General features: G+C 39.0%; 1 protein-coding gene across 2 annotated transcripts in view; it reads right to left on the minus strand.

Moving 5' to 3' along the window:
- Positions 1–19,756, minus strand: part of ITGB6 (integrin subunit beta 6) — a 64,263-nt gene that overhangs the window by 19,594 nt on the left and 24,913 nt on the right. Inside the window, exons 3-10 of one of the 2 annotated variants that reach the window (XM_082198158.1) lie at positions 17,041–17,112; positions 16,480–16,556; positions 15,708–15,787; positions 10,271–10,475; positions 7,638–7,884; positions 5,350–5,515; positions 4,226–4,387; positions 3,192–3,287 (exon numbers count right to left, since the gene is read on the minus strand). In XM_082198158.1, coding sequence (XP_082054284.1) covers positions 3,192–3,287; positions 4,226–4,387; positions 5,350–5,515; positions 7,638–7,884; positions 10,271–10,475; positions 15,708–15,787; positions 16,480–16,540 — 1,017 coding nt within the window. In that variant the 5' untranslated portion in view covers positions 16,541–16,556; positions 17,041–17,112. The remainder of the gene's footprint in view (positions 1–3,191; positions 3,288–4,225; positions 4,388–5,349; positions 5,516–7,637; positions 7,885–10,270; positions 10,476–15,707; positions 15,788–16,479; positions 16,557–17,040; positions 17,113–19,756) is intronic. The other variant, XM_082198159.1, reaches the window with a different exon arrangement.

A 19,756-nucleotide genomic window follows, 5' to 3' on the forward strand; every position in this document is an offset into this window, starting at 1 on the left:
GTCGCTTTTCGCTGCTTCTGCACATGCGCATGACATCATTTTGAGCGTCTGCTCATGCGCAAGCAGTGAAACCGGGAAGTAGTGCGCTCCGTTATTTATGGGTTGCCGCAGAGCGCAACTCGAATGTGCTCAACCCAAAGCGCATTCAACCCGAGGTATGGCTGTATGACTTGGGAACAGGGTACTTCTAGGATCACTTGTTTCCATATGCACATATGAGGCTGCTTCTTCAGGTGAGGTGCTATTGGACAAAGGATCTTTTTAGTGGTGGCACCTTGGTTATGTAACATTCTCTCCAGAAAGGCTTGTCTGGTGCCTACCTTGATGCAGTTTGGCACTATAAAAATACTTCATTCTTTTTCTTTTTAAAAACTGTCCTAGACCTTTAAATCTGTTCCTACTTTAAATTAATTTTTCCTGGACTGTGCATTTTAAAAATGATGTTCTTGGTGGTTTTATGGATTTATATTTGCATTTCTGATTTGTTTTTACTGTATAGCTATAAACCCCTCTGAGAACATGTTTATAGATTGCATATACATATTTTAAAAATACTAATTTTATAATATCTATCTACCTATCTAAACAGTATATATTTTAATGCAAACAAATGAAAAGGATTTCTGTTAACTGTAGCATAACACCACTCTCAGTCATTCCACAGAAAACATAACCCTCTATTTGTGATGCCAGTTATTTCGAGCTGTTAGATCTAATCTTGGGGGCTTTTACTTGTATTCCAGTCTATTTCTACAGGAGATTTGTATGAGAAGAGGGCTGCAGCTTACACCAGCATTCTCTCTAAAGATACCCTTCTTTATATGTATGGAAATCTTGTCTGTGTGCAATACTAATTGACTGACACTTGCTGGAAACTGAGCTTTTGGAGGTAGACATTCCTTGTTTGTATTCATACATGGTGGTCCAAATCTGTTCACATAGATACAGTGAGGGCTTCCATTGTGTATCTCCACATATGGAGTGACATCTAGGGTCAAACTGCACCTGCGATTGTGTCTAACTAAATAATAAGTCCCTTGTTCAGCAAGAAATCTTAATTCTAATGATACACGAATTGCAGAGATCAGTTTCTTACAGGGCAACCCTACTATTCATATATGGGTTGCTGGGACAGAGAATAGGCATGGGCATAGGGGCACTAGCAGTGGGCATGGGGTGCCAGGTGAGATTTGATGGTGGAACAACCACCAAAACTATCACTATGCCATTTCACTGTGGGCAGGGGAGGTTTTGGGGGCTGCTTTAATTACCCACTGGGATAGCTCAGTCAGTAGAGTATAGGACTCTTAATCTCAGGGTCATGGGTTTGAGCCCCATACTGGGCAAAAAGATGCCTATATTGCAGGGCGTTGGCCCAGATGACTCTTATGGTCCCTTCCAGCTCTACAGTTCTATGATTCTATACCAGCCCTTGGATTGACATAAGAATCCTACCATTAATGGAGGTGTGCTGGGGAAATTACGGTGCTTTGGATGCGGCATCTTTATGCCTGCCCACAGCACATCCCATTTTCACCCACTCCACTAGTGGAGCTTTCCTTTGTGTGTCTGGGGGCTTCTAGCTAAGAAAGTGTTGGCTCTCCACAGTGCACCTCTGTCTCTGTTGGTGGAGCAGCACTTAGCCTTACTTCCTGAAGCCTCTCAGCTGCACAAGTTCATTCAGGCTCAATAACCTGCAGCTTTGAGGCGACTGGAGTCATTTGTCTCTTGAACAGGTTTGTCATTATGCTTATGGTTTATTGAAACAAGCCAGGATCAGAAACCATGGTTTGATCTTGTTGCTCCAGTAATCCATAGTTTAACTACAGTTTGTGATTTGGAAACAACATCTGATAGTTTAAGTCGAGAAGCAGATACATACGATCTCCTTCTCCAGGTTGCACAGAAGCGAGGAGCATTCAAGCTCAAAGTTTCAGCAGCCTATTTCCTCTAAGGCAGGAGAGACTTGCACCCGGTTTGAGGGACAGACCTGGCCTCTGCTCTTCTTCCCTCCCCTCCTCAGTCATCAGATCATTCACAATGCCTCTCCTCAGGTGATCTGCACAGGTTAACTGAGAAGGGAGCTGTGTGTACACAAGTGTGTGCACACCTACCACTGGCACGCACACACATACTCTCCCCTCTCAAATACACATTAAAATGTCATAATATAAATAATATAAATATATCTTCTTGTGCCTCCTCCACGTGAGGTCCAGAGGGTGGAAACATGAGAATGGGCCTTTTCTGTAGTGGCTCCCCATTTGTGGAATGCTCTCCCCCCAGGGAGGTTCGCCTGGTGCTTTCATTATATATTTTTAGGCGACAGGTGACAACATTCCTCTTCAACCAGCCCTTTGGCTGATTAATATTTTACAGTCTTTTAAATGTGTTTGTGGGAGGGAGGGATAAAATAAAATATGGTACATAATCTGCAACAGGAGCTATAATGTCTTTGGTACAGGGATATTAGTGCTGTGAGACAAGGGAGAGCCTTCTAAGCCACACATGACATTATTATGGAGCAGAAATGTGGTCTGGACTGTGTTGTTCAGAAAGCATTCATTGCATGGGCTGAGCATTATATCCAGGGGAACACAGGACTTTCAGAACTGAAGGGAAAATATTGAGTGGATATGTTTTTAGATAAGGAGTCCCTGGCTTCCGTTCAGTCTCTGCAGTATTATTTCATCCTGAAACACTAAACACCTCTCAATGACTGCAAAATTCCATTTTCCTTTGGAATGCTACATCCCTCACTATCTGAGTGGGCTACCACTCTTGTTATAAAAAGCATCACATTTCAGAATCTCTTCATCAGTTTTATCCTTGTATCAGAGTTCTCAAGTGACTTCCTCTGTTCATTGGGAACATTATACCAAGTTTTATAATGTATGAACCCCTATTCTATTGTTATACTTTCTATGGCATTTTTGTTCCCCTCTTCTTAAAAACAGTACCTCTATTTTTTGTGTCTTGTAGAGCATGCAGTTCTTCTGCTAAATAAGGCTTGGTTCCATATTTTTAGTGTCGAATTAGACTAAGTGCCTATGTGTGCTGAATCTATGCTACTATAAAAGAGATTAGGATCCTTAATTAGAGGATGTTGGAAGCTTTACAGTGCTTTTTGTACTGATGTGCCATCTTAACAAACATGAAAAGGAGGATCAAGTAAGAAATATGTCTCTTACCTTATACAAAGGAACCTGTTCCTTTGTCACTGCAAAAATTAATAAAATGTTGTTTTGCACAATCTTGTCTATTAATTGTCCCAAACTTGGATATTCCTGAAGACAAAGATAAAGAAAAATAAATCAAGCAAAAGTTAAACTTTAAATCAAAAACGTGGCTTTGCTGTCTCTTGGCTTATCAAAAGAAGATGGTAACACAGAAGAGTCTAGAAACTGAGGCCTCTGTGTGCTCATCTCTGGATTAGTTGGAACTATGTATAGCCTTCATATATGCCTCTGGTGAAAAGTCACATTTGTTATATTTTACAGTCCTGCACATGGCTCTTCAACACCAGGCCAACGCATGCTAATTTATCCAGTGATGTGTTGCCGAACACTTATCTCCAGGGATTTTTTTTTAAAAAAACTTCACCTGTTAAAATGTCTTTGTGTTGAAGTCCTAATAAAAAGAAACTACAGAAACCATGCCTGTAACAAAACAGGTGACAACTCAAAACTCAAGTAGCATATCTTATTATATGAGTTGCTACAGAGCTGCCCTACTGGCATTCATGCAGTGCCATTTACGAAAGAAATCCAGGGCTCTATGTATTTAAAAAAAGGACTGATACACTGATGTGAAGAGAGGTGGTTGCTTTCTACACTCCTGAAAAGGAATGTGGGTTCCATGGTATAGTCTGAAGTCAGGTGAGACCACCACCTTCCTGAAGTAGGACTGGGTCTGGTCAGTGTCTGGATGGATGATCACATGCATGCTGCCTTAGATTCCACAACAGTAGAGAGGTGGGATAGCAATATAATTAGGTAGACAGACAGGCAGGCAGGCAAGTAAAATAAAATAATAAATGTTTTAGTTCTCAGATGGATTCCTGCCCCTCCCCCCAGCATTCTACGATTTAAGTATGTCCGATAGCATTATTCAAATTCAGTTGGGAATGGCCCCAGTAGTCCTTTCATTTGTTTTCTGTGAATGTGCACATTGCACATACAATTAATTTCTAGAAGAGTAAAGTGTAAAACTTGAAGCATATTACCAAAACAGTTGACATGGAATACTCATTATTATGATCCAAGTGGCATTCTCCATCATTTGGAATTACAATTCCTGCCAGTTTGCTATCCATCCCAAAATGGGAATCGGCATCACTCACAAAGACCAGCAGATGCAATGAGTCGTTCCTCCACCCAATTTTTTCCTGCAACAAAAATGTAAACAGATTATGGTAGCAGATACATTGCTAATATATGAGTACAGTACTTCTATATCATTGTCTTGCTTCATAACAGTCCATGCTCTAGTGACCTTCCATCTGGACTATGCAAATGCACTATGTGGGGCTGCCCTTAAGCTGCAGCTAGTGCAGAATGCAGCTGCCAAATGAGTGATGTGGGGCAGCCCAAGGGGATCATGTATGACCAGTCCTGAATGTACTGTGCTGGCTGCTGGCAAGCTATCAGGCCCATTTCAGAGTGTTAGTACTAGCTGGGATGGGCAAATCTGTCAATTTTGTTTCTTTTTTTCCTAGTAAGCTTTCTACATCAACCTGTGGTGTTGTTGTTTTAATGTCCTCATGAAAATTCATTGGAATTGTAGTGCGAATTTCTTCCAATACACACATTTTTGCAAATCAACCTTGCCTAATATAATGCATTTTGAATGCTATCTGCATTAATATATGCACTTATATGCACACTTTACCCTAGTATTGGCATTTTTGTACACATTACTTGGTTGGAGAACTGCAAAATTCAGAGAAGTGGAAATTTTGAAGGATGGCTGTGTTTCAGTTCACATATTGCTTCGGAAAGTACAACATTTGCAGTTTCTCCTTTAAATGCAAACTGAATCAAATTTCTTCTCCATCCCTAGTACTAGGCATGTGGAATCCTAAACAGCTTGGGACCCAAATACCCAAAAGGTCTTCTCCCCAATACCAACCATCTCAGGCCTTACAGTCAGCATCAGAGGCCCTCTTGATTGTACCACCGGCTACCAGATGCTGCTGAGAGGACTTTCTTGGCACCAGCGTTTATAAAGTGGAAGTTAAGATTTCAGTCCAGCTCATGTTAGATAAACCTGGACTCTGTGAGAAGTGGTTTACTATGGTGAACACTGCAACAGAACTTACCTAAAGAGTTTTGAGTTAGATTTCCTTACCTTACACACAGCTGCCTGCATAATTGCATCAAATCCTCCCTCTGGAGTATCTATATTAGCACTGATTTTCTGTTCTTTCACAATTTCGTTGAACCTTTCAGCATCATTTGTCAATGACAGAATGTGCTTGTATCCAAATGTTGGAGAGCAGTCATGTGGGACACTTCTGCAGACACAGACACACAATTAACACAGCAGATCACATGAAAATTCTTATTAATGAAACATACAGCACGGCACTTTGCTATTTACAATGTTCTACTGTGTAACTTTATTTACCCACAAATGCTTGTAGGTTAGCATACACTCAGTAATAGCTTAAAGAAGGCTTGTAGTCTTTGTAAAGATACTTTCAGCTTCTACACCCTAGCTATATGACAAAAACGGATCTTTTAAATGTTCTTACGGTGTTTATTTGATCAGAAGTTAAATCTATAATGATCCCATAAAGCAGGGTGCTACAGAGACTTCACAAGACTTGACTGTTACAGAGTCTCAGTATTCTACAACTGCAGTGGGATTTAAATTCATCTGTTCCAGACCAACACATCAATTATCCATCAGCCCAAAACATTCCCCCTAGCCTTATAATTTGTAAAAGCTCTCATCATTCACAACTAATGCTATAAAAATGATCACTACCTCCAACTGAGGCAAAATATGCTCAAAAATGTTCAAGAATTAGCATCCCAACCAGATTGTACCAAATCCAGGTAAGGACAGATTCCAAACAGCAGGGAGAAAGGGGTCAAAACTATTAAAGCAGTGAAAAATATCTACTCAGGCTATGTTAAAAGCAGAAAATGTAGTTGGTATCAGTGGAATTGCTTCTGGAGAGACAAGGGGTAAAAGTCTAACTCAAGAAGAAGGAGGCAACACATAAGATGATGTGAGGCAACCAACACATTGCATCAAATCACTCAGATTCCCAACAAAAATGGAAATGGCTGCAGAAATTGCAGGCTTTCATTTATTCATCCCATGTCTGGAACGGAGATTAATCCAGTGAATATGATCAGTATTCATTGTTGTTACTTTCAGACTGTGAATAATACATATAAGATTATGGTTTTTTTATTGCTTTTGCTCTGCACTAAAATGAATGGGGTGGAATAACATAATAGTTGCATTTGGCCATATTCATTTAAGGCACTGCACAAGCAGAAGCCAGTATAAAGATGATGATGATGATGATTTATTAGATTTATATACCTCCCTTCATCATAAGATTTCAGGGTGGTTCACAGAATAAAATACAAGATAAAAACAAGCAAATAATTAAAAACAAAACAGCGAAACAATACCCACCCTTCCCACAGACACATTTAAAAGGCTCTAGAATATTAATTAGCCCAAGGCCTAGTTGAAGAAGGATGTTTCCACCTGGTACCTAAAAATAGACATTAAAGGCACCAGGCGAACCTCTCTGGGGAGAGCATTCCACAATTCTTTTAAGTGTCATATTTAACAAATAAAAAGATAGATTAGAAAATGGCTGAAAAAATATGCACACTGTCACCTCACATTGAGAACAAAATAGCCACTAGTTCTTCCTTCTAAAATTAAACAAACAGTATGATAAAAGTCCTCCAGATGCCCAAATAGGTATCCACATGAAACTGGCATTCATAAAAATATGTTCAAATGTAACAAAGGTGGTAAGGTCCTCAAAACACTGTGCAATGGATAGTGGGTATTTATCCTTCCAGGATTGAAGTATAAGTCTATTGGCAAACATAAGGACTCATACCATCTACTTTTGTTCTGTGTGTCTGTCTGTCTCTCTACACACAAATACACATTCATGTATAATTGTTTGATTAAAATTAAAAAATAAAAAGTAATCTGAAAGATAATTTTTTCAGGTGCCAATCCAACGGTTCTTGGGAAGGCCTCCAAGAAACTACAGGATGTTTCAGAGACTGTCTCTCCAAGGTTAGAGACAGAGACTTATCTGTGGAGACATTGCTCACCACCATGGAAACCTTGGCAGCCTTTGCTTTACTGAGCTAAGGGTATAGGAAAAGATGGTTCATCTGCCTTTGGTTCTCCTTCTTCCCACACTTTTAGATAGCTCTGCCCACATTTCTATTGTTTTCAATTAATGTAACACAAGTAAAAGGTGAAATACTGATACCCCAAGAAAATAGCAACTAAAGAGACTGGAGCACCATTGAAAATGAAGGTAACTGGCTACCCTGCCCCCTAGACCCAAACTAAATTCTACCCCTGAAAAGGACAGAAATCTGATCCAAAATGTATTTGAACTAGATGTTTTTGCTACTCACTGGCAAGGATTCTTGATTTCTTCTGGCACGGTGTTAATGAATGGTGAAACTGGTTTTTCTACAAAAGACCCAAAACCCAGCTGAAAGTTACTTGTCAGTTTAGACATTTCTTTTGACAAGGTAGAACCCAGTTCCTTAATGGTTTCCAGATCATCATGCATGGAAGCTGAAAGATCCATGAGGTAGTAGAGGTCAACTGGATAATCTTCAGTCTGACGAACATTGATTTGTATTGTTTCTTCATTTCCTTGTGAAACCACAGGGGAAACAGAAAAGAAATTAACACAGCTGTCGTTAGAGAGTGAAAAGGGAAATGCAATATTGACTGGAACTGTTTATTCTTGTTGCCTCACAGTATTCTTTTTCTGGTCCTTTGTAACAAAGAAGTGTTCCCAGCAGTATTACTAGCCATCACAATGTGCTAAAAGACATACTTACAGTGTGATTCTAATGGTGTCTACACAAGAATAAGCCCAAAGAATTCAACAGGTCTACCTCCAGGTAAGTGGAGATTGCAGCCTAAGTCCTGCTTCACACATTATGCTTGTTGTATAGGATGTTCCTGGGCATGGATAAAATCATCTCAACCAACATGGGTGCTGCTTTATACAAGCCACAAACACAGAAGAAGTCAATGTACTTTGGGTTCACTGTGGTAACCATGTCATAAGAAAAACATTTTATGTTGGAAGTGTAGAAAGCCGATTGTTAATTATCAGCATTCATGTAAACTTCTTAATAAAACATGGAGGAATAGTCTTGGGAAATTTGGAAAAATCATTTGATGGGATGCATTCCTGACATCGCCCTCATGTAGAACCTCCTACTCATCAGTTTCTCTACCCTTTCTATCTCTAGACACTATCTGGGATGAGCGGAGTTTTACATTCTGAAATTCAGAAGCTCATAATGAGCCTCTATAGCCACACTTCCAAGCAGAGTTCTTACCAACCCCCCTAAGACGACTCCAAAAATGCAAGCAGATGTGTTGATTCATCATATGTGCATTACATTTACACCACACATTTCAGTTTCTGATTACTTTGTAAATGGGAAGCTGTGTCAGAAAGGCGGTTGTCACAGCCACATCAAGATTTTAACTGAATTAGCATCCAGTTTTTCTTCTTTCCGATGTAAAACTTTAAATCCCATTTCAGAATATTATCCTCTAATAGCAGGACCACTCGCCTTTCATGGTGGGTGGTGTTGCGGCCGGGCATCCAGGGCCTTGCAGCGCCCCGGCTTGCGCCAACCCCGGCCGCGTCACCCCCATCTGATAGTAGCTCTCACAAAGAATAAAAAATGTGTTGGCTCCTCTTGTGTTAGCTGCAGGGCTGGTCTGTCAATTAGGCAGACTGGGGGAGCGCCTCAGGTAGCAGAATCCAAGGAGCACCTCTATGGGCACCTCGACAGGCATGCCCCCCTAGTGCCAGACAAGTGAGAAGAAGTGGTTGTGGTGGCTTCTGGGTTGCGGCAAGATCTTGCAAGAGGCCTTTGTGTGATTTTGCTAGGCTCTCTTGCGATCTTGTCAGAAGCCACAGCCACACGACCTCAGTAAGTGAAGTTTCGGCAGGGATGGTGTGTGGTGCCATGCACACTGATAGTGCTACATGAATTATAAAAGATAATATTGAGATCTGGCCCTGATTCCATATTTATGGTAATTTAAGAAAGTTGACAAAGCAGTATAAGAGCCACGTGTGAAAAGCATAGATAGGAAAACTGTCTGAGTAGGCAAAAGCCAACAAAAAGTAGCATGTTGGTTATGCTAATTTCTCAATGGGAAGAATTCAAGCAAATTTCAGGGGGCTCATGGGAGGAAAGCTCCACTGAGCAAGCCAAAATCTATGTGTGTTTTCTGCTGATGGGACTCATTAGTTGAATCCCACCGATCATTATCCTGGAGATTCATCTGAAGCCTGTGAATAGTGTGAGGCAGTTACATATGAAGGTTGGTTTATGTGATCTCAGCTACAGCTTTCACCAACTGCCACTGCTGCTGTGGAGTACAATTACCAAATTTATTTATAAAATGTGCTGTGATCATTTCCAAGCCTTTAGGAAACAAACAAACAATTGACCTCTATCTGTAACACTCTTACAAATGTTGGGGAGATATGATTTTAGATGATTTCGGTGGAAATTCTTAATTCTTTATATTTCTTACCTATCCTTCACCGTTAGTTCCCAGGGCTGATTACAGCAATTTAAAAGCACAATTTTAAAATTAGTTAAAATAATTTACAATCAGAAAAACAGGGTGAGTCCTTTAAAAAAATGCTGCTTTTGTGCCATGTGAATGTTGCAATAGAAGAAATACAAGGAAATAAATCTTCCCCTGCACAGATACTTGGGGGGGTGGGGTGGGGCAGGGGCGGGACTTCCCAGAAGCTCATCAACCTTACACATCTTTACTAAGTGTTCTTTCATAACTTTCATTTTTAAGAAGCCTAAATATGTTTCCTCAGAGGTGAATTCCTCTAAGTTCAGCACAACTCTGGTAAGCAAGTTTAGGATTGCAACCTAAATATGTCACATCTCACATCCTGATATTTAATATGAACAAATGGAAGCTATGTACAAAGCTACAAAATGATTTTTAAAAAATAGCATTTGTGAACAATACAACTTACCTGGCCGCAGTAGGATAGTTAGCTTTTGAGGAGAAATCTGTGTAACATCTGAGTTGTTTTCCTGTGGCCCTTCACTAAGAGGCTTGTTTTTGTGAATTACCACTTCAGAAGTAGGAAATTCAATGAAATTCAATTGGCATCCTTTTGAAATAAGCTCTTCAGGAGTGCCACACCTTCTAAGAATTTCAGATGGATCAGTAAAATTCTATAAGAAACAAAGAGTGCAAGAACAGAGTGTAATGCAACACAATATGATGCCAATTCTGCAAATGACTGAAGGCATAGCATAATATTTTCTATATAAGTTATGTCACAAATCCCTATTTGTGAGTAGGGATATGCAGGAGAACAGTGCAACTATGATCTACTTTGAAACTGTTGTGTGCAAAAGGAGTGTACTTATAATTGACTTTTTCAATAGATTAGTCTCTTTCTCCTGCACCTTACCCTTCCAGCAACAAGGATGCACACTCATTAAGCAGGAAAAAAATCAATGCAGTAGAGTCATTGCTTATAATGTCATAGTCATACATTCCATTACACCCATCACCAATATTTTCAGCACTATATAATTTAATACACATTACAGAGAATAGAATTTGTGGTCACCGAGTCTCTGCCCAAAATGATGATGTGCATCTAGTTCTCAAGATATGCAAAAATTCTGATTGCCAGAAACTGCAAGTCAAGACTAAGGCTGGGTCATTGAACAAACATTGTGTGCTGAGTGCATTTTGAGGCATCATAACTAAAGAAGGCATATTGGAATAGATGAAAATATGAGCCAGTATAGCATTCCAAATGCCTTTCCTGTACAGTACTTGCATTCAAAAACTGCTGTTTACCCAAGGGGGAAGTTTTGAAATCATTTAAAAATGTATTTCTTTGCTGTCTTATAAAGCCTTGACACACAATGGTGTCTTTTGCAAATAAACTGAAGCTGGCAGGAGAAGCCATTTCCACCTTGCAAGTCCCTTTCAAATGCTACCCATAGTATGATGGGGTTATCCTAGCACAAAAATATTTTTAACAACTACTTTGTTACATGCAAAATGTCAAAGGGACCAGTTACAATTAGACTCAATAATAATTCTATTGGGTGATCTAAGGGAAACAAATGAAATCAATTGGATAACATTATTGACTATTTGTTGTTTCTTATTAACAGCGAGACTTTGGGTAATTGGGAAGTGTCTTATATGCCCTCTATCTCAAAATGGATAAATAGCTTGTGGCTAAATTAGGAGGAAAAAAAGATGTGATAATTAGAAAAAGATAATTTGACAAAATTAATAACTTTCATATATTATGGTTTCCTTTTTTGTGAAATATCGCATGACATATAATAATTTAAGGAAGCTGGAAATAGATCTGAAATGATAAGCATGCAATCATTTGAAAAATAATAGTTTGTCCAATTATGTCATCAGTTTAGGATTTTTTGAAGGATCTGATAGCAAGCATAAGTGTGACCCAGCAGTCCACTTACAGGCCTTTTCTAGAAAAGTCACTGGGGAAAAACCAATTCTGATATAACCTCTTCCGTGTTGAGAAGGGTGAGTTGGGGTATATTCTCAGGAATCATTCTAAAGAAGGAGGAATATGTTTTTTGTAATATATTTTTATCCTTGTAATTTTTAAAGTAAATTGTGTAAGTGTTTCAAAGTTCAGAAATAACAATAATATCAAAAAAAGAAAGAAAAAAGAGTGTGCTAAGTGAAAATAGAGCCATTCCTGTGTTAATGTTAGATGAGGTGATGGTGGTTCTAGAGACTACCATCTCTAAACTTCCATTAGCTTTTACTCTTCTAGTTGCTGATGTGAAAATGAAAAGCATGTAGAGTGGGATTGTGGGGCTGCACATCTGACCCAGTTCCCTGATGTAAGGCTCCCCCCCCAAGTCTCACCCATGCCATCCATGTGTTAGCATGGTCATCTATGGCAGGGATGCCTTTGCACTTTTACCCCTTTGTACAAAGGTTTCCATGGATCTTGAGCAACTGCCTGAAGGTTTGCCTGCCTCAGACAGCTATACTAACACTTGTATAGTGGTGGCTGGGCTGGGGAATCATGTGCCATAGCGGGTGGGTCAAAAGTGCAGCCCACAGTCCCTCTATATTCACTTTTCCTCTTTATTCAAGCAACTTACAAAGAGAGCTTCTGAGTGGGCCATTTTTGTTCTACTGCCCAAATGAATCACGTGAAAGTTCTGAATTGGACAAGTCTCTGTGATTGCCATATATTTGCCAACCATTAAAAAAAACCAAAACTGTCTTAAGCACATTTACCCCCTCCAGTCATGTAATTTCAGGTAGGGCAACTGAATAAATAATAGATCATGGCTATTTTAAATCTACAAATATAAGATCTGCCTTTGCAGTCCTCCCCAAGAATATACCAGAACAGTATGAATACAGACTTTTCAGCGCTTCCGTCTTCAACATCATTTCTCGAAAGACTGCTATTCCTCATATTTCCATGAAAACCAAACTTAGTTTATTAATATATTCAAAGGGGATGTTGGCTTATTTTTAATTTGGCAACCAAGCTTTCACAGCCAAATCAGTATATATAAAAATCACCTACTGCTATGAAATGCTTAGAGACAAAAGCAAATGATCATCTCCAGAAAAACACTCTGAATCTGCTGACTTTTCAAAAAAAGAAAGATGCATTACCACGTCAGCCCATATTTTAAGGATGCTTAGACTCAGTATTTTTAGCCAACGGTCTGTGCTGGTGATTGTAGACACAAAAAAAGAGGTAGGGGGAAAGAAGAAAAAGGAAAAGGAAAGGCAATACGATAGAAGAAAACGATAAGAAAAAACGATAAGGAAAAAAAATGCAAACAAAAACAATAGTTTAGTGTCTTTTTGGGGATTAACTAAAAGTCACCAGCTATTCACACAACTATTCCTCAGGCTTGATATTCAACACAAAGCAAATGTTTCAGATGAGACTTCCATTGCCTACACTTGTGTTGTGCCTGGGAAAGCTTTGTTGAATCCAGGGAGGCTCCTTTACAAACATCACTGAATCTGCACTTGACTGGACTGATTCCAATGTTTTTCCAAAGCAAGCAGGCTTTTTATTTATTTTTTAAAACATTTTTATTGCTTTTTATATTTCATGACAATTCAAGTTCTATGAAATGCAAAATATAATCCAATAAATTCCAGTGCAATAAATAAAAGAAGCCATTGAGGTACACTTAAAAATCAAATAGCATCTAACACAGTGAACTACAACAGGTGGAAAAATAATTAAGTGGTCTGCCAAGACCATTAACAATTTACATGCATTTTTTGAGGGGGAAAAGCATTGGTCTAGTTGGATTAGAGATGGATGAACCTGTTAATTCTGGTTTCCCTCCGTTTTCATTTTCCCAATCTTATATTCAGTTCTGTACCCCGCCACAATAATTCGCAATTATCTGCTTTTAAAAAGCATTTTCATGAAAATTCAGCATTTGTGTATGCTTAAATGCTAATTTTATGCACATGTACCTGTAGCATTTGCTTACGCATAGTTGTACAGATTTTTTTTTAAAAACCACTGGCAGTTTTAAAAGTTTGAAATGCTGTATAGAAGAAACCGAGGAACTGATATGCTGCTTCTCCCCTCTCTTTGCTTAATCAATGAGGTTTCTAGTTCTTTCTCAGAATGCCATCCCATACAAAATGAGGAGTATTCTGAAAGTGAATATTTTAGTTCACTTTCAGGAACAAACAAAAATATAAAGGTTTGGGATATTCCAAGAAAATCCAGACAATGGAACATTGATGCACAGTAGAACATAATTTCTTCATTGGAAACTTCTGAATACAAGAAATAGTTTCACAGACTGTTTTCTCTAAGTACTGTATATGTTGTGAAAATAATGTCTGATGCAGTTACTTAGAAACTGCCATTCAAGGCCAAAGGTACTAATTTTCTGCAATTCTGAGCATGTACAATTCTGCATAGAACTCGATACGTGGCACAATATTTGCGTTCCTCACAAACTCAGCTTTTGCTTCCAAAGAAAAGGAGGAGTGCAATTCAGTCTACGTTAAGCACATTCAATTCCTTTTGATTTTGATGCCTGAATGTTAACCACATGGCCAAATCTCCCCATCAAAGTAGACAGCACTTTAAGGTTATAATCCTATACCCATTTGCCAAGCAGTAAGCTCCACTGAACTCAACGAGATATACTTTTGAGCTGCTACATATTGGATTACACTGTAAAATTCTTAGCTGTGGCTGGTCCATGACTGAGGTTCAAGTTCTCTTAACTGTGGACAGGCATTTGAAAACATGCAGACTGTACATTAAGAGTCTAGAGGGGCCACTCAGTAGATCTTTTCATGTAGTTGTTGCAGTGTGTGAAATTTTTTGCTCCAAGAACAAATTCAAAGCATATTTTCTGCCTTGGCCGGCCCTATCATTAGGCATAGTGAGGAAGGTCATGAAAGGTCAACCATTTTCTTTCAATTTAATAATAATAATAATAATAATAATTGCACTCCTCTTTTTCTTTGGAAGCAAAAGCTGAGTTTGTGAAGAATGCAAATATTGTGCCGCATATCGAGTTCTATGCGGAATTGTACATGCTCAGAATTGCAGAAAATTAGTACCTTTGGCCTTGAATGACAGTTTCTAAGTAAGTGCATTATTATTATTATTATTATTATTATTATTATTATTATTAACTGCCAGGAGCAGGGTGGAGTGGACTTTTTGGGTTTTTTTCTTTAAGCACCAATATGACTTGGCTAGCCATGAGTACTAAGCACCTTGCCTTAAGGGGGCATTTGCCCCCTGTCTGTCAATGAAGAGTTTCGGGTCAATCCTGTTTCTGCCCATGGATTGCTCTTACTAGATCTACACATTTTTTCTTTAGGTGGGTTCTGAAACATAGTTCCCTTTCCCTTCCAGATAGATTTGTGTTATATCTTCTTACCAATGGGCCTTTGCTTCATGTCATTTATCCATCTCTCTGTTTCTGTCACCACATTTCTTTTTTGCCAAAAATTCTGCAAAATCTCAGAAAATGTATACACTGAGCAATCCTTAGGAAAATACTTTTCTATGCTATTAATACACAAGGCCTCTTTTTGCTAGAAATCTAATAAATGCTTTGGATTTGTGTTTCTCAAGCGGCAGCTCTCTATGCCACACATCAGACTATTTTTTGAAATGAAGGGGAATTTAAACAACCTAGTTTGTGTGGTAGATTAGGGTTTAGGGCTGGGGACCACCTACTTAAAAAGAAGTCAAATATTTTACTGGGTGTGCTCAAGCCCTTAGGTTCTGAAATAAATCTTTTGATTCAGCTTCTGAATTTCTTCCCTCAGGGCAGGATTAGAATCAGAGCAGAGAGTTGGACAGACTCTTTTCATACCAACTTCAAGTACTGGTGTTTCTTTAAAATATTTCAGATAATTCACTTTACCTCTTGAAAGCACCATCCACAATGCGGTCCAGAAAGCAAACACTCTTTACAATTCACTGCACTCCCTGGATTACAATTCCCTGCATATAAAAATCAAGGAAATATAATAGATCAGAACACAGCATAATTATGGCAGATAACAAAATGTTCTGGGTATTGTTCCAACCTCACCAAACACAGCCTGCCAGTGTACCCTTTCCACCCTTTGAACTGAATGTCTTTCGATATTCAAAACGGTGACCAAAAAGTGCCGTGAAATTGAAGTCATTATAAAACAAAATTACATTGAAGCACAGTCTTGACTGAAATGAATATCCAGCTTTTCCCAAGGTGACAACTGGCAAAAAGAAAGATTTGTAAAAATTTTTTTTTGTATGAATCAGTCATTGTGTTTCATGTACTTGATCTCTATCATTCCTGATTCAGCTGGATCATCGGCTCTTTGTGCACCAGACATTTTCTACTGCTGCTACTTTTCTGGATATTTATTTGTGCTGTAAGTTAAAAATGTATTAGGTTCTATAAAACATAACAGAATCACAGATGCAGTGTAAATTCTCACACTATTCATTTGTAAAATTAAGCAGTCCTTAGGATTACATTCCATACATAGCCTCGGTAACAGGAACGAAACTCAGTACAAAACAGCTACACGATAGTCAAGTAGAAAGCTGCATGCATAACAGGACTCGTATACTCGTTTAAAAAAAGTTTCTAAAAGAGCAGGATAGGACATTTTTCCAAAAGTTAATACATCACCTGTGAGCCTTACCTTGTACATAGTTAATTCTTTGCAGGAATAGGAAAAAAAGGCAAAGCAATTCAATCCCCATTCGCTTTCAGATCTGGCTGCACATACAAAACATATCAAAATTAATTAATTATGTCCAGCGTAATGAGCCCAGTGCAGAAACTTTATGAGAACTTGAAGATTGAGAACTCCAGTCCAGGCAGGTTTTAGAAGAAATATTCTCAGTTACCAGAATACTACATTAACATAAACAAGGCAACAATACAGTGTGCCACCTGGATAGGTGAACTGCAAGCTGTGCCTAAGGGCTATCAGCATGGTTATGGAATTCTTTATCTTACTTCCTTGTTTCCCTTATAAGGAAGACAGGTATATAGTCAGAAGAAGGTGGGGGAATTCATACAGGTACAGTCCTGAGTTCCTGGTTGCTGTTTTTAATCCACACACTTAGCCTTACAGAGCTCATTAGGAACCCATGAATGTTGGAATATAGTGCCTTTAGAGTTGATATAAAGGCCCAATATCGTTTTTCAAACATGTTCCCTACGTTAATTGAATGGTAGAATAATTTGGGTAAAATACCTGGAGTGGAGGTGTATAAATCCCATTTTTTCCTCAACTTCCTTGTTGGATATGAACCTTGTAAAACCAGTTCTAAAAAGGGAAAAAAGTATATGTCACCACTGTGTAATCCTAACCAGCAATGTTGGAAGTTGTGATTAAATTTGCAGAGAATGTTGAACTTTGCATTAAAGGGATAAAAAGAGCAAAAGCAAATGTGTGTGGCTAAAAAGTAAAAACTATTATGAGACACATCTGAATGTCAGCTTGCTGGAATACATTTTGAAATATAATCACTAAGCTTACTAAAAATGTTGGTTGGCTAAGGCCCTTGATGTCAGGGACATCAAGCAGAATAGAAGCTATTTTACATCAGTGGGGTTTTGTGTGTGTGTGGAGGTTTCTCTCTGCATGGCTGAGACAGACCTTTTTTGGCTGGGAAAGACTCCTCTCACATATTTATGAGATTTACATACTCACACAAGCAGCATGGGAAATCAACTCTTGTGCCATTTTGTGTGCACGCTCACCAGTATCAACTATCTCACACCCTTTGATCGGCAGGTGACGCCTTGGTGGTGGTGAAGCCACTCTGGGCTGCATGGTAGGTATTAGCTCATGACAGGGCCTTTTCAGTGCCTGTTCCCTGTTTGTGGAATGCCTTCCCTAGTGAGGTGCAGCTGCCTCTCATTGACTTTCATGCATAATTTAAAAATCTTTCTATTTACCCAGGCATTTGATGGCTGAAATACACTGTTCCTGAGTCTCTGAGATTACTGTTCATAGAATGTATTAGCTGTTCACAAATTGCTTTTAAAAATGTTTTACTATTGATGTCTCAGACCTTTGGAATCGCAGACAGAGGAGGGGTGCTGTATTAAAGCCCTTTGCAAATCACTCTTTGAAACAGCTTCCCCTTTAAAGGTTTTTCAAGTATTGAGAAGGCCCAGATGGGAACATGGGAGCTGTCTTAAAGCTCTTTGCAAAAGTGCTCTTTGAAGCAGCAACCGCTCCTTTTAACATTACTCAAGCAATGTTTAAAGGATAGGGCATGCTGCTTCAAAGAATGTTTTGCATGGATTCTGACAGGTAGTTGGGGCAGCCCACCTAGCCAACATGTGTCATAATGACATGTGCCCTACCCACCTGTCAAATTTGTGTTTTATTCTGTAAAGAAAGCATACTTTGGGAATGAATGAAACAATGTGGACATGAAAGAAAGTACTTAAACTAACATAATCCAGTCTGTCCAGTGTCAGGCTAACAGCAACAACAAGCTTCTCCTTTTCCCATCCCCATGCTGAACTGGAAGCCCTCCCCAGGAGAGATAGTCAGCATTTCTTCCTCTGATTGCTTAAAAACAGTGATTAAGTGTCCTTAGCTATGGTGCTGCCTGTCACATGCTGAAGCTTTAGAATTGCCTCCACAATTTGCTTTCTAACTTTTGTTAGCAATGTTCAATTGACTTTTTTATTTATTTAAATAAAAGCTAAGTGTCTGGGGCCTGGTATAAGTGTATCCCTCTGTCAGTGTCCCTGAGAAAGAGAGGAATCATACCTTCTGCTTGGCCTGTGAAAGGACCTTCCATGTGAACCATTTACAGACCTTTGGTCAAATGTAAGAGTGAATAAATAGATTCCATTTTAGTCATCTCTCAAATTATGCAGATTAAGACATGAAAGGGCTGGGTTATGCAATACTGGAAAGGCCTAATTTGGCCCTGTGCATGGAGCAGGTGCACTAGACTTATCTCTGCTGACCATAGATCTTTGAAGAGACCTATATGCATAGCATCCTATGTGCATAGGCCAAGATCACGTGGTTGATTGATGGATTTTTATCTGGAAATTGACTGCACAATTTTGGCCTAGACAAAAAAACATATTTTGTGCATATAAGGGTGAATTTGAAATGAACTTTTGAGTTCAGTTTTGCTGTCTTGCTTATACAATAAGCTCACTGATGTCCCCTGCCCCACTCTCACATACTGCTTCTCCTAGTACCATGCCCTTCTGACTTAGGGAAGCAGCAAGAAATGTCAAGTTTCATGTTGTTAGGAAAACTATTATTTATCAGGAAATCTCCATTTAATTTTCCACAACTGATAAAACTTTATCCCTCCTGACATTCTATGTAACGTATTAATTGAAAGTATCACTTGGGGGCAACATTTGCATCATTGCTGAATATATGTGGCATACTGTTTGCAAAATAGTTTCAATCAATCTTGTAATCCAACCCACAGAGAGGAGTGGCAGTTCCTAGCAAAGGAGCATCTTACCGTCTCCAATTTTTCACGCTTTAAAAAAAGCTTTCCAATAAACCACACAGCATGTGTTGTGTGTTTGTTGCTAGAGCTGTGCCAGAGCATCTACTCTTTTCTGCTTTGGATAAAGCTATAACCAACCAAATGGAGGGTTCTCTGCATTTATAGTTTAGACCTTCTGTTCATCTGACCGCAGCAGTCACTATGCATTTAGAATCTCTGAATTTTCCATGTCATTCATAGGGTTATCACAGGGTTGCCCCTGTTTGAGAGGCTCATTTGACAACAAGAAACCAAGCCTTTAGTGTCATTGGCCCAGTATTGTGGAATACTCTGCTAAGAGAGATTCAGCAAGCACCTTCTATTTCAACCTCTAAACACCTGCATTAATGTTTGGTGTTTTATTGTGTTTTTAATATTCTGTTGGGATCCAACCAGAGTGGCTGGAGAAACCCAGCCAGATGGGTGGTG

The sequence above is a fragment of the Podarcis vaucheri genome (genome assembly GCF_965113315.1).
Source record: "Podarcis vaucheri genome assembly, chromosome: 1".
Lineage (NCBI taxonomy): Eukaryota > Metazoa > Chordata > Lepidosauria > Squamata > Lacertidae > Podarcis > Podarcis vaucheri.